The sequence below is a fragment of the Phalacrocorax carbo genome, chromosome Z (genome assembly GCF_963921805.1).
Source record: "Phalacrocorax carbo chromosome Z, bPhaCar2.1, whole genome shotgun sequence".
Lineage (NCBI taxonomy): Eukaryota > Metazoa > Chordata > Aves > Suliformes > Phalacrocoracidae > Phalacrocorax > Phalacrocorax carbo.
In genome coordinates, this window is record NC_087548.1 from 14397903 (window position 1) to 14415932 (window position 18030).

Sequence of the window (18030 nt, forward strand, 5' to 3'; positions counted from 1 at the left end):
ACTCTCTGCCTTATTTAAATTTGATGCCCTCGCAGCTGACTCTCATGAGTTCACATGCAGGAAGGATCCCACTTATCCTGACTGAGAAGGATGTGTCTGCCCACAGAAGACAAGGCTTGAATATTTTTTCTTACTTCGCAAGGAAGAAAAGAGGTGGGCCTCTTCAAACCCTGACCTCTGTGAGAACTCAGAACTGGATGAGGAAATCCAAAACAAAGAAAACTAGAAAAGACAATTACTAAACACAGACAAAATGGGGAAAAAAGCTGAGGTGAAGCTCCTTTATCACTTTAACCAAGCTTGGAATTCCAAAAGGAAGTTTAATTTCAAAGCAGTGATCGCAGAAACATTATCTCATGCTGTTAGCTCAGCCCCTGCAACCATATCAGTACAGATCTTGCTTGATACACAAACATATTTTGGAAGAAATATGAAATTTGAAACACTTTAGCAACACAACCCCTATCTGGCAGTACTTGAGATGACCCTAGCACCAACTGAGAAAAGAAAGGTATTTATATGACTCAATGTAGGACTCATACTTACTACATGGAAGTTAAGCCCTGGGAATCTATCAGATTCAGATAAATGTAATTTGTCAGAAGGTATGAAATAAATAAATGTGGGGTCAGCCTGATGGCAAGAGAAGTAGATTAACACCAGAGTCTGACTGGAGTGCCAAAGCAGGGGCCTGAATCATGAGAACAATTCAGAAAATACCCTGGTCAGAGCTGCTGGATGCTTTAGCCACCCTTGAATCTGAAGTCCCCTTCATGTTGAGACTCCCAGGGATACTCAGGTGCTCCAGCTTCAGCACAGGGGTTTCTGTGCTCTGGGGCAAATCCACAATAGGACTATGCAAGTTTCCCAACAGGCCCAAACTAATTTAAAACAGAAGGGAAAAGTCTCAGTTGGAAACCTTAAATATAGTTAGCCTAAGTAACAGCAAGATGTCATTCACTGCTTTTCTGCCAGGCTGCCTGTTAAACAGGCTTGTTGCATCTCACCTTATATTAAATCATAAGCTATTGAAAAAAGTCTTTGTCCTCTTGTGAAGGTACAATTTACACAATTGAAAATGACATTATGACAGTGTTTAATTACATGACATTCATTAGAACTGGCTTATGTAAGCTATGAAATTAAAGTCAGGAGAGAGAATTGTGACCATCTAGTTCATTTACTGTTTTTCCAGCAGGATGAAGGAACACAGAATATCTAAAATATCAAAAAATGTCTAAAATGTCATAAGATGTCTAGATCAGGGTTTCATCTCTTCAACTACACGCTTCCACACAATAACTGTTATGTGCACTCAGGGTTTGGGAAAGCTTTGTGATATTTTCTTATATCCCATATATCCCTTTATATCCCACATGCAGCATGAGAGGATTTAAAATGCCTGATAATAAAACACAAGCTGTATTGGGTTTGAGTGGCAAGGTGTTAGTAGCAGGGGGGCTACAGGGGTGGCGTCTGTGAGAAGTTGCCAGAAGCCTCCCCTGTGTCTGACGGAGCCAGTACCAGCCAGCTCCAAGACGGACCTGTTGATGGCCAAGGCTGAGCCCGTGGTAACACCTCTGGAATAACTGAGAAGGGGGAACGAAATCTGTGCAACAGCAATTGCAGCCAGAGAGAGAAGTGAGAATATGTGAGAGAAACAGCCCTGCAGACACCAAGGTCAGTGAAGGAGGAGGAGATGCTCCGGGCACTGGAGCAGAGATTCCCCTGCAGCCTGTGGTGAAGACCATGGTGAGGCAGGTGTCCCCCTGCAGCCCATGGAGGTTAGTGGTGGAGCAGATATCCACCTGCAGCCCGTGGAGTACCCCACACCACAGCAGGTGGGTGCCCAAAGGAGACTGTGACCCCGTTGGAAGCCTATGCTGGAGCAGATTTGCTGGCAGGACTTATAACCCTGTGGGGGACCCACGCTGGAGCAGTCTGTTCCTAAGGGACTGTACCCTGTGGGAGGGACCCATGCTGGAGCAGTTTGTGAAGAACTGTGACCTGTGGGAAGGACCCATGTTGGAGAAGTTTGTGGAGGACTGTCTCCTGTGGGAGGGACCCCATGCTGAAGCAGGGGATGAGTGTGAGGAGTCCTCCCACTGAGGAGGAAGGAGCTGCAGACAGAACATGTGACGAACTGACTGCAAACCCCATTCCCCATCCCCGGCACCACTTGAGGGAATGAGGTAGAAAAAATCACGAGTGAAGATAAGCCTGGGAAGAAGGGAGGGGTGGGAGGAAGGTGTTTTAAGACTTAGTTTTATTTTGCATTACCCTATTCTGATTTGATTGGTAATTAATCAAGCTAATTTCCTCGAGTCTGTTTCACTCATGATGGTAACTGCTGGGTGATCTCTCCCTGTTCTTATCTTGACCCACAAGTCTTTTGTTATATTTTCACAGAATCACAGAATCCCAGGCTGGAAGGGACCTCAGAGATCATCTAGTCCAACCTTTCTAGGAAGAGCACAGTCTAGACAAGATGGCCCAGCACCCTGTCCAGATGACTCTTGAAAGTGTCCAATGTGGTCGAGTCAACCACTTCCCTGGGGAGATTATTCCAGTGGTGACTGTCCTCATTGTGAAAAATTTCCCTCTCATGTACAAACAGAATCTACCCAAGATCAACTTGTGTCCATTCCCCCTTGTCCTCTCCATGTGACTCCATGTAAAAAGGGAGTCTCCGTCTTCTTTGTAGCTGCCCCTTAAGTACTGGTACATGGTGATGAGATCCCCTCTGAGCCTCCTTTTCTCAAGGCTGAACAAACCCAGATCTCCCAGCCTATCCTCATATGGCAGGCTTCCCAGTCCTTTGATCATCCTGGTGGTCCTTCTCTGGACCCCTTCCAGCCTGTCCACATCTTTTTTTGTATAGCGGGGACCAGAACTGGACACAGTACTCCAGGTGTGGCCTGACCAGCGCTGAGTAGAGACGGATAATGATTTCTGTATCTCTGCTGGCGATGCCCTTTTTGATGCAACCCAGCATCCAGTTGGCCTTCTTGGCCGCAGCAGCACACTGTTCACTCATGTTGAGCTTTCTGTCCACCAGGACCCCAGGTCCCTTTCCACAGAGCTGCTCTCCAGCCAGGTGGATCCCAGTCTGTGCTGCACTCCCGGATTATGTTTTCCCAGGTGCAAGACCTTGCACTTGTCCTTTTTGAACTTCGTAAGGTTCTTGTTGGCCCACTCCTCCAGTCTATCCAGATCTTCTGGCAGAGCAGCTCTCCCTTCTGGAGTGTCTACTTCCCCACTCAACTTGGTGTCATCTGCAAAATTCATCAGGCGACACTTGAACCTGTTATCCAGGTCACTTATAAAGAATTTTTCTCTCCCCTGTCCAGCTGAAGGAGGGGAGTAATGGAGTGGCTTTGGCAGGCACTTGGCATCCAGCCAGGCTACCCACCACACAAGCCAAAACCGCCTTGGCAGCAAGGTAAAGTAGTAACAGAGTGCTGTGAAACATCTTTGAAATTAGATTTTACCACTTAGGGGGAAAAGTACGGGAAGCTGGTGTACACTGACAAAGGTTAGTGTACATAAGGTAGACATCCTGATTAAGTCTCCAGAGCCCTGAAACATCAGCTCTTTTTTTGGGAGGGGGTTTACTAGAGGCTGTTGGTTTGCTTTTGTTTGAAGTCTTAGTTTGTTTAGGACAAACACTCACAAGAAAGGCTCAAACTGCTCCATCTCACAGAGACAGCCCTGTTTCATGACCATATTTGAAGTTATTTTGCCCAAGGCACTCTTAGCAACCAGTGGAAGGTGAAAGAAACTTTGAAACAGAGATGGGAGGAAAACTCTCAGATGTATTTCAGTGCAGTAGGTAAGGCTGGCTAGACAAAACTGGAAGCAGTGTGCCCATGATAGCCAGCCACCCTCAGTCCTACAGCGTTCACGTCAGATGAAGGATCAGCACAGCATTTGGCCAACTCCCTGCTCAGACGAGTGTTCTGAGGAGAGCCTGCCTATTTGAGGAAGCCAGGCTTTTTGTAAGTTAGTGTTTAGCAGCAAGAACACACTTCAAATGCTGTAATGGAATGTAAGAATGAAGTTACAAACCTTAAGGACCTCACAGATCATGGGGGAGACATGTAACTCTAGACTGAAATTCTGGCTGCTGACAGAACAGGTGAAAACAATCAAAAAGCTTTTAAGCCACAGAAAAAATATTTCCTTGGTATTTGAAGGATTTTGCAAAAGGTCACATGAAATATAGCAGGCTCAACAATGCAGCATTTTAAAGATAAGTGGTTTGTCTGTAAAGATACAATCAGGTCTATTTGAAATATGTCATGGACGCACCAGAGTCCTTCCTTCCAGTGTGCGGGAAGCATTTGATTCATGATTCTTAATGCCCTTTAAAAGCAGACCTGCTATAACAAATGCACAGGCAGAACTACCAGTTCTGTAGCACTGCCCTAGAGAGAACATGAACAGAACCAAGGCTGTACCTGCAGTGGTACACATGAGTATCAGAGAGGACTGAAATCCCAGTTTCAGTGACAGGCAACTGCAGAAAACAGTTTATTACTTTGGCTTTGGACTTAGGCTGTTAGCATTTACCATGGTTTGTTTTACTGGGGATCCTTCTGAAAAACTCTTCTATCAACCATATTTTCTTTCATCAGAAATTTTCCTAGAAGTCTGTCTGCTCCAGATTCATCTTCAATGGTATATTTGTCAGTTGAAATTGAAACAGTAGCTGAAATTTAGGAAACTTATTCAGAACTGCCAATAACCGTGAAAATGCAATGAACATGCTAAAAAAGACTATTGCCAAATAAAATTGAAAGTTGAATCTTGAGCTTCACTTCCCTAACTGGTTTATTTTTTCATTAAAAAAAAATCATATTGCTAGCTTCTTCTGGACAGTATACACCTTATATTTATGCATACAGCAAGAATTAAACTGCATGGTAATAACTAATAACTACTACCACTGCATTTAGTAATGAGCTGTTACGAAGGAACAACTACAATAGAGGACTGTACAATACTGACCCTGTTGAGGTATTAATTCCTCAGTGTGGTGCCAGGTACACTTACCATGCAGATCTGAGTTTGGAAGCAGTAAAGACACATTTGTGCAGTGGAATGGCTCTGCTTATTGGGTGCAGTGATGCCTGCAGGCTCAAACACTGCACACTATACTACTGTACTTCTTGTTCTGCAGTTGACACTGGAAAAGATGGTTTAGGTCTGTCCCAAACAATTAGTATAGATGTGACTTAAACAGCTTTTCTTAGTTCTGTATCATTCCAGGAACTGGGCTAGTTACACTCACAACCATTATCACCAGAGTTTTGCAAAAACACCTATGTGTAGAGGAGAATCCCTGCCTTTGTGTATACACAAAAGGCATAGCTGCATATGGAGGCACACTAGATTTTTCTCTCTACTTAATTAAAAGACTTATAATTCAGTGACTTCTTGCCCTCATAGCGGTTTATCATAGCTCTGTATATTTGACTCTTTACACAAGATATTAAGAAATTTGTAGCTTCATACCTGTGTTATAAACAGGAACCCAGTGATAGAATTCATTCTGGTAGGGAACTGTATCAAATTCACTGCACTGCATCTGACGAAATGTTGGCAAGCCTTTCCGACAGGGGCTAATGTTACACATGCGATAGCGTTTCCTTTCTCCAGTACAGTAGTCTCCTCCAAACTGTGGTCTAGAAAAGGAACATTGAGACTGGGACGTGAGATTCTGGGCAAAAAGTAGTTCTGAAAGAGCAATGTCTTTCAGATGCCAACGGGATAACAAGGTGAATCTGTATCCTTGAAATGGTAGATACTGTTCACATGTTCAAGTACCCAAACATGTCAGTATGGAGCACATAGATCTAGACAAACCCTGTATCTCAAAGAATTGCTTGGTACATTGCCTGGCTAAGCTCACAACAAATTACCTTATCAGATGAACTCCCCCAAAATACCACATTTTCCAGAATGTTTGACAGGTCTTCCAGAAAAGCCAAGTGATTTCCGCTGTTAGGCACCCTCTTAGTGACTTCTGAAAATGAGATGTAGGGTCTTCATGTACTCAAATATGTATGAGAAAATTCTGCCTTTCATGTTCTGTTGCTATCAACTCACGTCTGAAGCTCAAACAAAGCTGGTGACTAGAACAAAACATGAAAGGTGAGTCCTTGATTTTGCTCAGGAACAGATAGCTGGCTATTGTTTTCACCCAGTGTTTGAGGACATTTATTTATTCATGGCAGTATTATTACAGCAACATTTCTATTATTTCTGCAAAGCCTGAATGCTAAATAACAAGATTTTTTTTTTCATTTTGTGTGGAAATAAGCTCTATGGAGGGCAAGAATTAAAGAACATGATGATGATTGTAAAAGGTGAGCCAACTGAATTTCACACAGGTATGCTCTACTGGGAAGGTGTTCAGTGTCTATCTTGCTGTGGCACCTGCTGATAACAATCTCAGACAAAAGAGTTCCCAACATCATAAGAACCTAAAAGATCTTGAATAAAAGGTAAGAAAATATTGCACACTCAGCTTACTCTGGGTTATCGCACGGTCTTTCTGCACTCTGAACTCCTGCCCCACATGTCCTTGTGCAATGGGACCAGGATGACCAAACGCCCCAACCACCATGGATTGCTTCAGGAGTCTTGCCTACTGTAATGCACTCGCCAGAGAAGCACCACTGAAGAGAGAAGAGAAAGAACAAACAGCTTAAGATAATTGTTGCAGGAAAATGTTACTTTGAATTATTTGTTATTTCAGTCCCTGAAGGCTGAAAACATAAATGGAAAATGAAATGGACATGTGTCAGGATGCCCCTCCTTCAAGCTAAATGTGGCAGAGCTACTCATGGCCACACCACCACCCTTTTGCAAGCAGTGTGGCTTGCAGGCAGGACAGCTCACACTCACCTTGTTTTCACCGCACCGAGTTCCATCCGCAGCTGCATCCAGTTTGGAGCGGCAGGAGCCTTTCACTGAGCACCAGAGTGTTTGGCAAAGGTTCTGGAAAAGAAAGAAAACTGCATCAGTCCGAAGGACAGCTGAATTCCTAAGGCCAAGATTTTCAAGAGTCTCCCACAATTCTGTACATCCATTTGCAAAGTTTTATAAGGGCTGTATTTCTAGAGGCAGATGTTTTTCCAGAAGTTAGGACCCACCAAGTGTCCAAATTTAGGCATCCCTCATTAGTGTACAAGGAGGGACTATTTGACAAATACAAAACAGTGAATGCTTTCTATCAAGTGAATTACCTGAACTATGTGAGTTTAAATATTCTCCTCACTGGCTGCTCAGCTCCCAGCTACACACAGGAGAAATAGCTTTACAAAGTTTGGGCACTACTGTTTGTAGCTTAGGTGAATAGCATTTGTATTATTTTCATTTGATGAGTGCTAATGAATACTATGTTCAATTCTGCATCGCTGTCTGCCTGAAAACACACAGTGAAATAAAAGAAGGTTAGAGAAGCCAGTCAGGTAAGTAAAACCAGCGTCATGCCCCCCAGGTACAACAGCCAGGTTAATATTCATGAAGGTCCCAAAACTGGGTGAAGAAAAGGAGATCAAAACACAGGCCTCTTAGAACATCAGCCAAGCAGATGGCAAGGGAATGTTCTAAAAGAAGCAGTCCAGGCTAGCTGGCAGAGAAAAAAACCTACTGGGCTGGGTAGAGTAAAGGCTCTGGTTAGTGAATGCTTGCATAATAAGTTACTCAGAAACTGGTGCCAGTTCAATGCAGTACATTGCCAGTAAAGCACAGCGTTTCAGCTGCTGCACCACATGCAGTGGTCAACTCCACAGAAGGGACAGAAACTCCTGACAGTCAACAAAGCTAGCTGGGCAAGAAACGTTACAGCTACCTTATAAAAAGTCTTCTTCACTTGATCAGAACAATTCTCTAGTGAGTGAAGACAGACATTGAGGGTTATTCCCCCCTCCTCAGTTCACGTGCACACCAGCTTCTCTTTTGGTTGACACGCAGGAGCCCTGCATGCCTGGGAATTCCTGAATGAGCAGGGCATTGTGTGGAAGACCACTTCCAAGTTGGAGAAACCAGTGGTGTCAGAAAGACTGTGCACTCCCAACTGGGACAGTAGAAGAAAAAGCTCAGGGGCTCTGGGCCAGGTCTTGGCTGAGGCTGTTTGAACTGCAGAGTTCAGCACTGGGAGAGAGAACAGAGCTGGCAGCATCTACCTGTGAAGCAAGGACAGCTCTATGTGTCATCAGAGGAAGGACCCAATAAGAAGGATTCCACTAGCAGATCCTGCTGGGGTTCTCAGAGCAAACAACGTGCCGGGTTCGGAGGCCAACACAGAAACTGGGCACTCGTAACAATCCAGCTCCAATGAGCTAGCAGCAACATTTGGTTGAGCATGAAATGCAAAACTTGGCTGCTGTTTTCTGACCTGCTTCTATTTAAAATAGCTAAGCTTGGGCACTGACTGAGAGGGTTACCTTCTATTTACTTTCTATATTGTGTGTTCACCTTGGTTTTCATCCAGAACACCCGAAACAAAGCTGATAGTACAGAACATCTCAAACCATTCCAAATCTCCAGTTGGAATACAATGTCTGAGGCATTGCATCTCAGCTCATTTAGTTGGTTTTGGGCAATGTATATGAGTCAAAGCCTGTTTCACAGTTCCCTGATTATAGTTCAAGGGTAGTATTATTTATTAACACCTTGTGAAACCATCATTGTCAGGTTCTTAAGGCAGACCTACCTAAGTGTTCTGGCTGATGAATTTTCTTTCATTATGGAATTCATCCTTATTTTTACTCTTGTATATATAATATATCTTGTACTTTTTACTGTATAAAGTACACTTCTGCACTGTGCTTCAGATACCACAGAAAGGCACAGAAACCAAGCACAGCTTTCTATTGACAGTTACATTTTTATGAGGTGCACTCATAGATTTCAAAGTCAAGAGTTCACAGAGGAAATTCTTTAGCTTTGCAAGATTTTTTCCATATTCACCTCCATGTACCACAGCCTTTTTCCATACTGGAATAACAACAGTACAAGAAAAAGCACTGTTAACTGTGTGCTTTTGGAGGTAACACCCAGAAATTCATGACTCTACCATGGACTCACTGCAAGGAAACTGATTTTTATCACAAGCAATATGGCATATACTTTCCACCCAATCTATGAGATCAGGGTCTGTGTCTTAAAGAAAGTCGAGTCCAAAAAAACCCAGTTTCACTGAAGTCAGTAGAAGTTTCGGAGGTAAAAAGAGGACAATAAGATAAAGACTCTGAGCTCCTACAGCCTTTCCAATAGGAAGCTATGGGTCTACCTACGACCTGGAAAATTCCTTCCCCTAATCATTATTTTGCTTTTCTTTTCCTTATTAGAGGGACCATATTTAGGTACTTCACAAGATGCTTAGAGGACTTACTACCTAAACGGCTCATGGAAACCACAATCTGAATTATAACCCTCGGTCTTTGCTAAGTGTAATCACTGAACCCTGGGGCTTCTTCTGCTAAATGCAGAATGTTCTTTCTGAAAGAATCTGTGGATCAAATTCAATCGGACATTAAAAGTTACATAACAAAAGCCGCCTGGTCAGTAAGTGTTAAATTAAGAGCGGAAAGGCAAAGAACAGTCAGGCCTTTAAGATAAAATTACTATACTGATCATGCAACAGACTAAACAGACTATACTATTCACAATTCCTCTCCTTGCCAGTGCAGCTACCTGCAAAACACAGGCCTTCCAGTAAAATGCAAAATGAGATGGTAACAACTGATGTTATGACACATGTCTAGCTGTAAAACTGGTTAATCAGGAGATGTTCAATGTTTGGCCTACTAGGTTCAAACCCAGGAGAGACAGAATGAACCAATACTAAAAAATTACACTTTAATTTTCTGTCTGTACCAACAGACAAATTACAGTAACTGAGGAACCTAGAACAGCAGGTAATGAAGGCAATCTTTCAATACCTGCTTCAGATTCAGTAGCTGCAGTTCAACATTAGTGATCATGTTACATATTAAGGCTGAGAAGACAAATCAGAAATAATCTCCCTCATAGAAGCGTAGATGAGGATACACATAATTATCCAAATGGAATAAACAGTCAACATTGGCAGTCCACAATCCACAGCTGTGCACAATACCTTGCCTAAAAACCACTCCAGAGCTGCTGATAGCCATAATACTACTTCTCCCACAGCTGTGTTTAACAGGGTGAACAAGCTGGATGCTATCTGCAATGTTTGCTGCATATTGCTGCCCAAAACACAATGAAAATTAGCGATCGCTTAGCTAGACCAGCACTTGAAACCACTGCTTATGATCTGTTCTATGTAGAAAAATGCTGTATGGAGCCAAATAGCTCTGAAAATGCTAGATATAGCTAAAATACCATACCGCTGCATCTTAACTAATATAAACTCGTACTCTACAGTGGCTCCTAGCTCTTGTAGCGAGTTGTGCTGCTGTGACTATACTACTCCCTTGCATCTCCACACAACACTATTTTGCTGTGCTATGAGACAGACCCCAGGGTACTTTGTGAATTATGCATTTCAACATTAAATCTGATGTACGATGGGAAAATAGAGATTCTTCAGGGTACACGGAAAGAAATTTCCTTTAATTAGTTAGACCATCAAGAGCGTGAAAAATCAGGACATATGTGAAGAGAGCACAACCCTGATTTCTTCAGATAACTCTTCCTGGAACCGAAGATTTGTTCCCAGAATGATTTGATCAGTTGAAAGCTATAAGCTTGAAGCATCTTGTTTTTTAAAATGGGATTTAAGCTGCATTTATCATTTACCAAAGGTCAGTATTTTAAGTTCAAAACCAAAATTACTCCAGTGCTGAAGGACAGGCATTCAACAATAGACCAGATCCAGCAAAGGTCTTGCAAAATACAAGGCAAACAGTGCAACAACTCACTTCCAGAATCTGCAGAGCAGAATTAAACCCTGTTAGGCAATTGCCTGCACTGTACATCTAGTGTATGAGACTCTGAACATGCTACATTTGCAGTTAGCAACTGAGGTTCACAGGCTGCACTTCCACACTCTTCAAGAAGCTAAGTTCTAAAAACATAGAGCACTTACGTCCACATCTTCACAGAACGTAGCATTGGAACCATATTGAAGCTGGCACTGGTGATGCACATCATAAATCACTCCAGGAGCAATGATTGGGGACTTTAAAACTTCCTTTTGGGGGATATCATCCAGACAGAATCCCCACCCACGGCTAAAAGACAAAAATTGCATGTTAAAAAACCCCTACAACATTTTTTTTTACACTTCTATAGAGATTTCCAATATCTAATTCTTAACGGTAATTTTGCATATGGCCTTTGGAAATAATACTTCCAGATTCCAGCTAGATTATGCTGAAGTGCTGCTAACAAACAGCACTCCATCTAGTAAGAGAGGGTTTACAAAGGCAAAACATAGCTTGTCAAAGTGGAAATATCATTCAGGTCATGATGTTTTGCAGAGCAGCTTCAGAGCACTCCACAGCCTCTGGCTGAAGTTATATCATATTGATGCTCTTAAAAAGAACATAATGAATTTGAACAAGTCATTGAAGTCAAGCACATGTCATTGTGTCCAAAGGCAAGGTCTATGATGTTCCATCAGAGTCCTTGATGGAAAGGCTTCTTTCTTCCTGATAACCACAAAAAGCTGCAGGTTGTACCAAACCTGAGCTGGTATGACAAGACTCGAGTTCACTTCCAGAAAACAAGAGTATAATGGAACTTTTCCCAAATACTAAGTGAGCAATAAGCTTGAGGTATGCCATTCATGGGAATTAATTCAAGCACACTACAAAAACCTACATTTAGTAATATAATAATACAGGATTTACTTTAAACTCCACATAAAAATCTCATACACTGTTGATTCATTTCAGGGAAATGCTACAACCTGACCACTCACTCTAGGAAGCGTGTGATATATTCCTTGCTGCATTGTGACCAGGTGAGTGGAGTAGGATCATACTGCAACTGTCGGGACATAATATATGGGCGCTTTCCAACAGGCTCACAGTCATTCTCTTTTCCATCGTGCTGGATACCAAAACTGGAGATAAAAAAAGAAAACATTTAGTAATTCCAGCTGATTGGTTGTACCACAACACTTACTATGGGTTTCTCCACATGGTGATTAAAAAGACACTAAGGTTGCATCCTCCACTGGTGAGCTGTAGCTACCTGTTTGCTAAAAAACATATAGATGATCTGACCCAAACCCTACAAAAAAATCTACACTCCAACAGGCTTTCAAACATGTCTCTTACGTACAGCAATGTTGTCCTGCACAAAATAGAGAACACAGTGTCACAGACAGTGACAGTTGGGTATTTTTAAGGGAGTCAATCACTAATTTGTTAAAGCTGCTAAAGCTAAGAGTGCTTCCTAGCTCTTGGATCCCAGTTATTTCAGACTTGTAACACCTTAACTAAGATCAGGCTTTGTTATCTTCTATCTTACACTCTCTTATAACCACATCTCTATTGCTTCTTTCTTTTTAAATCTCTTTTGATAGATTGAAACAGATATATTGTTTCCAAAATTACTGAACATTCAGTGAAGTTGCCTCCAACATCCACTCCTTCTTCCTATTTAGCTTTCTCAAACTGTGCTTTGTAAACAGATCTCCAGAGCAGGTGTTCCCAATATGGTTCTCCCCGGCTTCTCCGGCTTATTAAGAAATTTATTTATTCAAAAGCTTCTAAAAGTCACAAACATAGAAAACTTTGGGTGGGATTCAACTGACTAAACATACGTGCCTCCACATCACCTCATTGTGAAGGAGATTATCTGAAATAATAATATAGAAATATAGTGATATATGAAGATGGTGAGACCTACGCTGTTAACGTCTGAAGGTGTGTAAGCCCTTGTGTGAAAGAGCAGTGAAAAATTACTCAGGTTATGATTCAGACACAGATCAGACAATGAGTTCAAACCACTTAAGACTTTGTTTCTGGAAAATGTAATTATACCATGACTCAAAAGTTCCAAAAGCAGGGCATGATTTCAGTTAGAATCAACTCCAGTAATGGGGCTGAGGCATAAAACCAAGCGTGTCCCGTTGCTGACATGTTCTTTTCTATGAACAAGGTCTGTTGACACAGGAGGCTGCAAAGGTCTAGCGGGACAGTATGGGGAAGAATTAACTTTTGTTATTAATCTCAGGAATGGGTGCATGGCCTTCTTCTCACTTTTTGTTCATCTGTTCTTATAGACTTTTATTGTCCAAACTTGAACCTTTTAACTTATGTACTATAACCTAGACTGAGCAAAGGATGATTTTATGCTATCAACAAACCCTATGATATTAAATTTTCTTTGAGGAGAAAATTCTGACAGGCAAGGCCCTGTACCACTCCTGCAAAGGCATAGCAGTACTCTGTCTCACAGCATCCAAAGGACAGTGAGTTACCAGCCACCCAGGCTATACCAGGAGATGGTCACACACAGCTCTATGGGGAAGAAGCGTCTTCTGATAACTAGTGTTACTGAAAAAAACTCCCTGCCAGCAAGAGGTTGTGGGAAACAAATAACTAAACCCAAAGTACCCAGATCCAATTGTAATTACTTCAGCGTTATTTACTTATACTATTTCCTTTCTGGCAACTGAGGGTTTGAATAAAGAAAGGCCAATTAATGGATCAATATTTGAGTAATCTTTGTACCAGATTATTTATAGTAGTAGTAGTAGTATATCACATCAGGAAATAGACTCCATACCGACTAGTGGTTGGGTGCATAATGAAAGTAATGTGATTGTAGATATAGCAGTGAACATGCCACCTAGCCAAGCAACACGGTCCAGCTGGAAAGTGCAGGCATTATAGCCAAAAAGGAGTATCCATGAGATAGGCCTCTACTTTGGGGAAAACAGCTCAGTGTCAAAACAGATTAAAAAATCAGATTTTTTTCAGGCGAGTTTAATAAACCAACCAACCAGCAAAAACACCCTTAGAAATCAGAAATACTGAGAAACCTAGTTTCAAGCAAGAACACCCAGTCATAAAAAAAGTTTAGGTGTGTCAAAAACTGAATGCCCAGTAACTTCAGTTGACTTGACCTAAGTGTATCCACAATAGCAATATAAATACACAGAAGGTACCAGTTATTAAGAAATACCCCAAACTTACTTTATTTGTTTATCAGAAAGGAGAATGAAGATTTGATATGCCTGTGAAGTTTGACTGCTTGAATTAAAGCTAATCTGCAATACTGAAATACCTTAGTATAATGAAACAGGTATATTTCATGTAAATTATTTGGATTGAGTTGGAGACAATCTGAAGTAATTCTGTAGTAATTCGGTGTATGTTTGGAAAAATTAGCATGATTAAGTGATGCTTCTTTGTAGCTCAATTATTTCATCCTGTTGTATTGCCCTATCAGACTCTGTTAAAAGGGGCAGACTGAATAGTTGTAAATATAAACAAAGGTCAAAGGCTTAAGAATCTCTTTATATTCCTTTGCTTAGGGAAAACAAACACAGTTTTGATTTTAGTCCTAGAGTATGAACTCACTCTTTGTTTTCTTTCTGTCTGGCGATTTGAGTAATAATATACAACTAATAAGTTAAACCCAGCTAGGTCCCCCCCTTCACTTTCAACTATACCTGTGTCCAAGTTCATGAGCAATAGTGAAAGCCAACGGCAGGCCAGAATCTTCATTGATGTTACAGCTTCTGTGAGGTTGACACATGCCTGACAGATGAGACAAGCCTAAGGTTTCACATGGACGATTCATGCCAGCACAAATGTCCTTTCTAGAATCACAAGAGACGTGCCATTAAAAGAGCTTAAAACCAACCATACAGTGTCACTTACATTGGGTGGTAAGTCTCCATCTTATAATAGATCAATGCTAATTTGCATTTTAAGCAAAGCATAGTATTAACATCTTTACAAACATACATGCAACAATAACATGCACGCAACAATAACATGTGCTTGTTCTGCTATGATTTGTAGCCAATATTTATGTTTCGGCAGTGTCTAAATAGGTATGTTTATTATCAACTTGCATTGCATAAGAGAAAGTTTTAAAACCTCCACCTCTGACAGCATTTTGAGGTATGGTTTATTAAACTCATCATACATAAATATCATTCAAGTGAACTGTTTGAAGCCTGTCTATTTGGAGAGGTAAAACATGCATCATTGTGAGACCTCAGCCACATTGGACACTATCAAGAGTCGGCTGGACAGGGTGCTGGGCCATCTTGTTTAGACTGTGCTTTTGCTAGAAAGGTTGGACTAGATGATCCCTGAGGTCCCTTCCAACCTGGGATTCTGTGATTCTGTGTGATTCTTTTTTTCATTCTTATTTTAGTATTTGCTGACTCTCTTCTTACTGCACCACTTAAGGGATTTTTTGGATTTTTGTTTGTTTGTTTTGGGGTTTTTTTGCCTGACAGACTTTAACTCGGAATGTTTTTTTGCCAACCTTGGACCCAATCTTTTCTCTCAGTTTTGTGCAGACTGGATCCATTTTTATGGACCTGAAGAAGTTCTGTTTTATGCCCTGCAACAAACTCCCTATCTAACCTCAGACATAACTTTTTAAGTTTTCTGTGCCTCCCTTGCTCATACACAAAAAATATTTTGTGTCTCCTTAAATATGGAGACAATATTTAAAAATCATACACTTCAAAGCTTAAAAATAAATGGCACTGTATTCACAAAATACTCTTCCATTCTGAGCTGCACCTGTACATTACTTTAGGATTTGTCATTATGGAGTTATTAATCTATAAGCTACGTTATTTTGGCACATTGCCTCAAAGAAGAACAGAGAAGTGATTGAGCACAAAATGAAATAGGACCAGGTGGGGAAAATGACCTGAGCTCTGCAAATTGTTAATCTCTTGGGACATACAGATCTCAATTTCCTGACTAAGACGCATCTCTAATAAAACACCCACATGCATAAATAGAGTGTTATATGTACTTTGAAAACAAATCAAAACCAATTCCTTTATAAAGTACAGTAGGTCTACCTTTAACCAGATATTTTATAATATATCTCATATTGTCTGCCTGTATGAGTGTCAGGCATGTGCACACTAGGTTATTTTTGCATTAACACTGTGTTCAGAAACCACACCTTCATCAGATTACAGGGTTCTATGCAGGATGAACTAAATGATGGCAAGAGCCTATAAAAAAATATTGCCACCAAAAAAATACAATTAAACAATAGTCAGTCAGAGCTGCTGAACTGCTGTCATACCTGGTTAGAAGGACGGCTACATCATGGTGCGTAGGGTTGACATCACTTTTGGGATTGACACTCTTCTGCCATTTGCAGAAGCTGGCTAGTGTCTTATCAGCATGGTGAACTATCTTCAAGCCTTGCTAATGGGAAAGGAAGGAAAATATTATTGTAAAAACCACACGGAATTGCAATAACATGTCAGTGATGTTAGCTGTGAAGCTGGGTAATCTTTGAAATGCAATTGATTATGCTTTTGCCTAAAGCTAGAGCCATCAGTAGGAGCAATGACATCTATTTATCTAACATACTTAACATTAAGTTAAAATGTTAATATTTTTGTAATTGGTGCAGCTAAAGTTAAAAATAAATGCAGAAATGTACATATTTTTTGGCAAGTCAGCTTCCTAAGATCCAACACTTAATTGGAACTTTCAGACAAACATTTTAGATTCTCTTGAAAGCAAGTTTTCCTCTATAGAGAAGGTAAAGACTAATTAGTGTGGGACTTCATACTCAAGCTTGTCACTCAATGTAATGTGAACAAGGTCATGTTCAGGGATCAATTATGCTTCTAAGGGTGTATTTCTTTCACAATATTTTTCAATTCCAAAGAGAAACAATGCAGGTATTTCCTCATCATATTATTATTATATATTATACATTCAAGTTACAGAAATTTCTTCTGAAATACAAAGTAAGCAAAATAAATTCATTCAAAAACATACTTTCTCATTTTTGGTCTTGGGCATTCACTGTATCTTGTCTCAGTTTATTCTATTTAAGTAAAGTAAACTTTTTCCAAAGCATCTAAATAACACTGTTACCAGAAAGTAATTTCTGGGTAACTTAAAACCAAATTTTGAAAGATATCCAACACTGCTGCTTCCAACGTTGCCATGCTCAACTGAACAGGAATCCATGGTTTATTATCAAAACAGCCGCAGAAATTTAGCACATGAACTTAAACTTTACTTTAGCAGGTAAACTAAAATGGACTTCAGGACCTAATTGTTCTATTAAGATGTGAACTACAGATTTTGGCCTGCACAGTGTTACAGTGAGGGCTATAAGGATAGACTCTATCCTAATCATTATTTCGGAAGACATAGCCTGGCCCCATGGCTTTGTTCACTGCCTTCAATAGCATTGGGACCATCCAGCTTGTGCTTATGAGCCACTGAGAAAAACCCTTAATGTGTTCCTACAGTCACAGCAAGCTGTATCATTCAGAGTGTTTTAAAAATAACTATAAAATGATGACAAGCAGCATTTACTTAAGCATATAGTAACATATTTGTGAATGAGAGATATTGGAAACTATCAATATATGATTAGTTTATAGCCATTAGCATCTACTTAGTCCTCTTTTTTTTTTCAAAAGAGATCTAAAAAGAAAATGTGTGTTTCAGCTGCACAATAACAGATTTACTTCTTCAGAGACCTGCAAATAGTCTAGCATTACACATTATAATACATTTCAGGTAATGCCAGGTAATTAGATTCTAAATAATGATGCATAATTTCTGGTTCTCATCTAGTCTTCCCTCATATCCCATGTACTTTTGACACTGGGGAGATTCCATTTCTCCATTCCTGATTTGGCTGTTTCAACTACATTTTCCTTGTTGATTTTATGCAGAAACACCTGAAGTCATCAGCTAAATACTTCGCTATCCTGGGCAGCATTTATTCTAAACACAGATGTGCCAAAGATTAATAGAAGAGTAAAATGCACATTACTTTAAGCAAATAAACCCTCCTCTCCGTAATTATAGCTCAATGCATTGAACTACCAACTTT

The 18030-nt window shown here is 40.6% G+C and overlaps 1 protein-coding gene across 4 annotated transcripts in view; it reads right to left on the bottom strand.

The window, feature by feature from the left end:
* ADAMTS12 (ADAM metallopeptidase with thrombospondin type 1 motif 12) overlaps nucleotides 1–18030 on the bottom strand; it is a 198952-nt gene that overhangs the window by 79174 nt on the left and 101748 nt on the right. For all 4 annotated transcript variants that reach the window (XM_064438863.1, XM_064438862.1, XM_064438859.1 and 1 more), the window contains 7 exons: nucleotides 16246–16370; nucleotides 14630–14779; nucleotides 11924–12067; nucleotides 11087–11231; nucleotides 6913–7005; nucleotides 6538–6683; nucleotides 5518–5687 (listed from right to left, as the gene is read on the bottom strand). In XM_064438863.1, the coding sequence (XP_064294933.1) occupies nucleotides 5518–5687; nucleotides 6538–6683; nucleotides 6913–7005; nucleotides 11087–11231; nucleotides 11924–12067; nucleotides 14630–14779; nucleotides 16246–16370 (973 nt within the window). The remainder of the gene's footprint in view (nucleotides 1–5517; nucleotides 5688–6537; nucleotides 6684–6912; nucleotides 7006–11086; nucleotides 11232–11923; nucleotides 12068–14629; nucleotides 14780–16245; nucleotides 16371–18030) is intronic.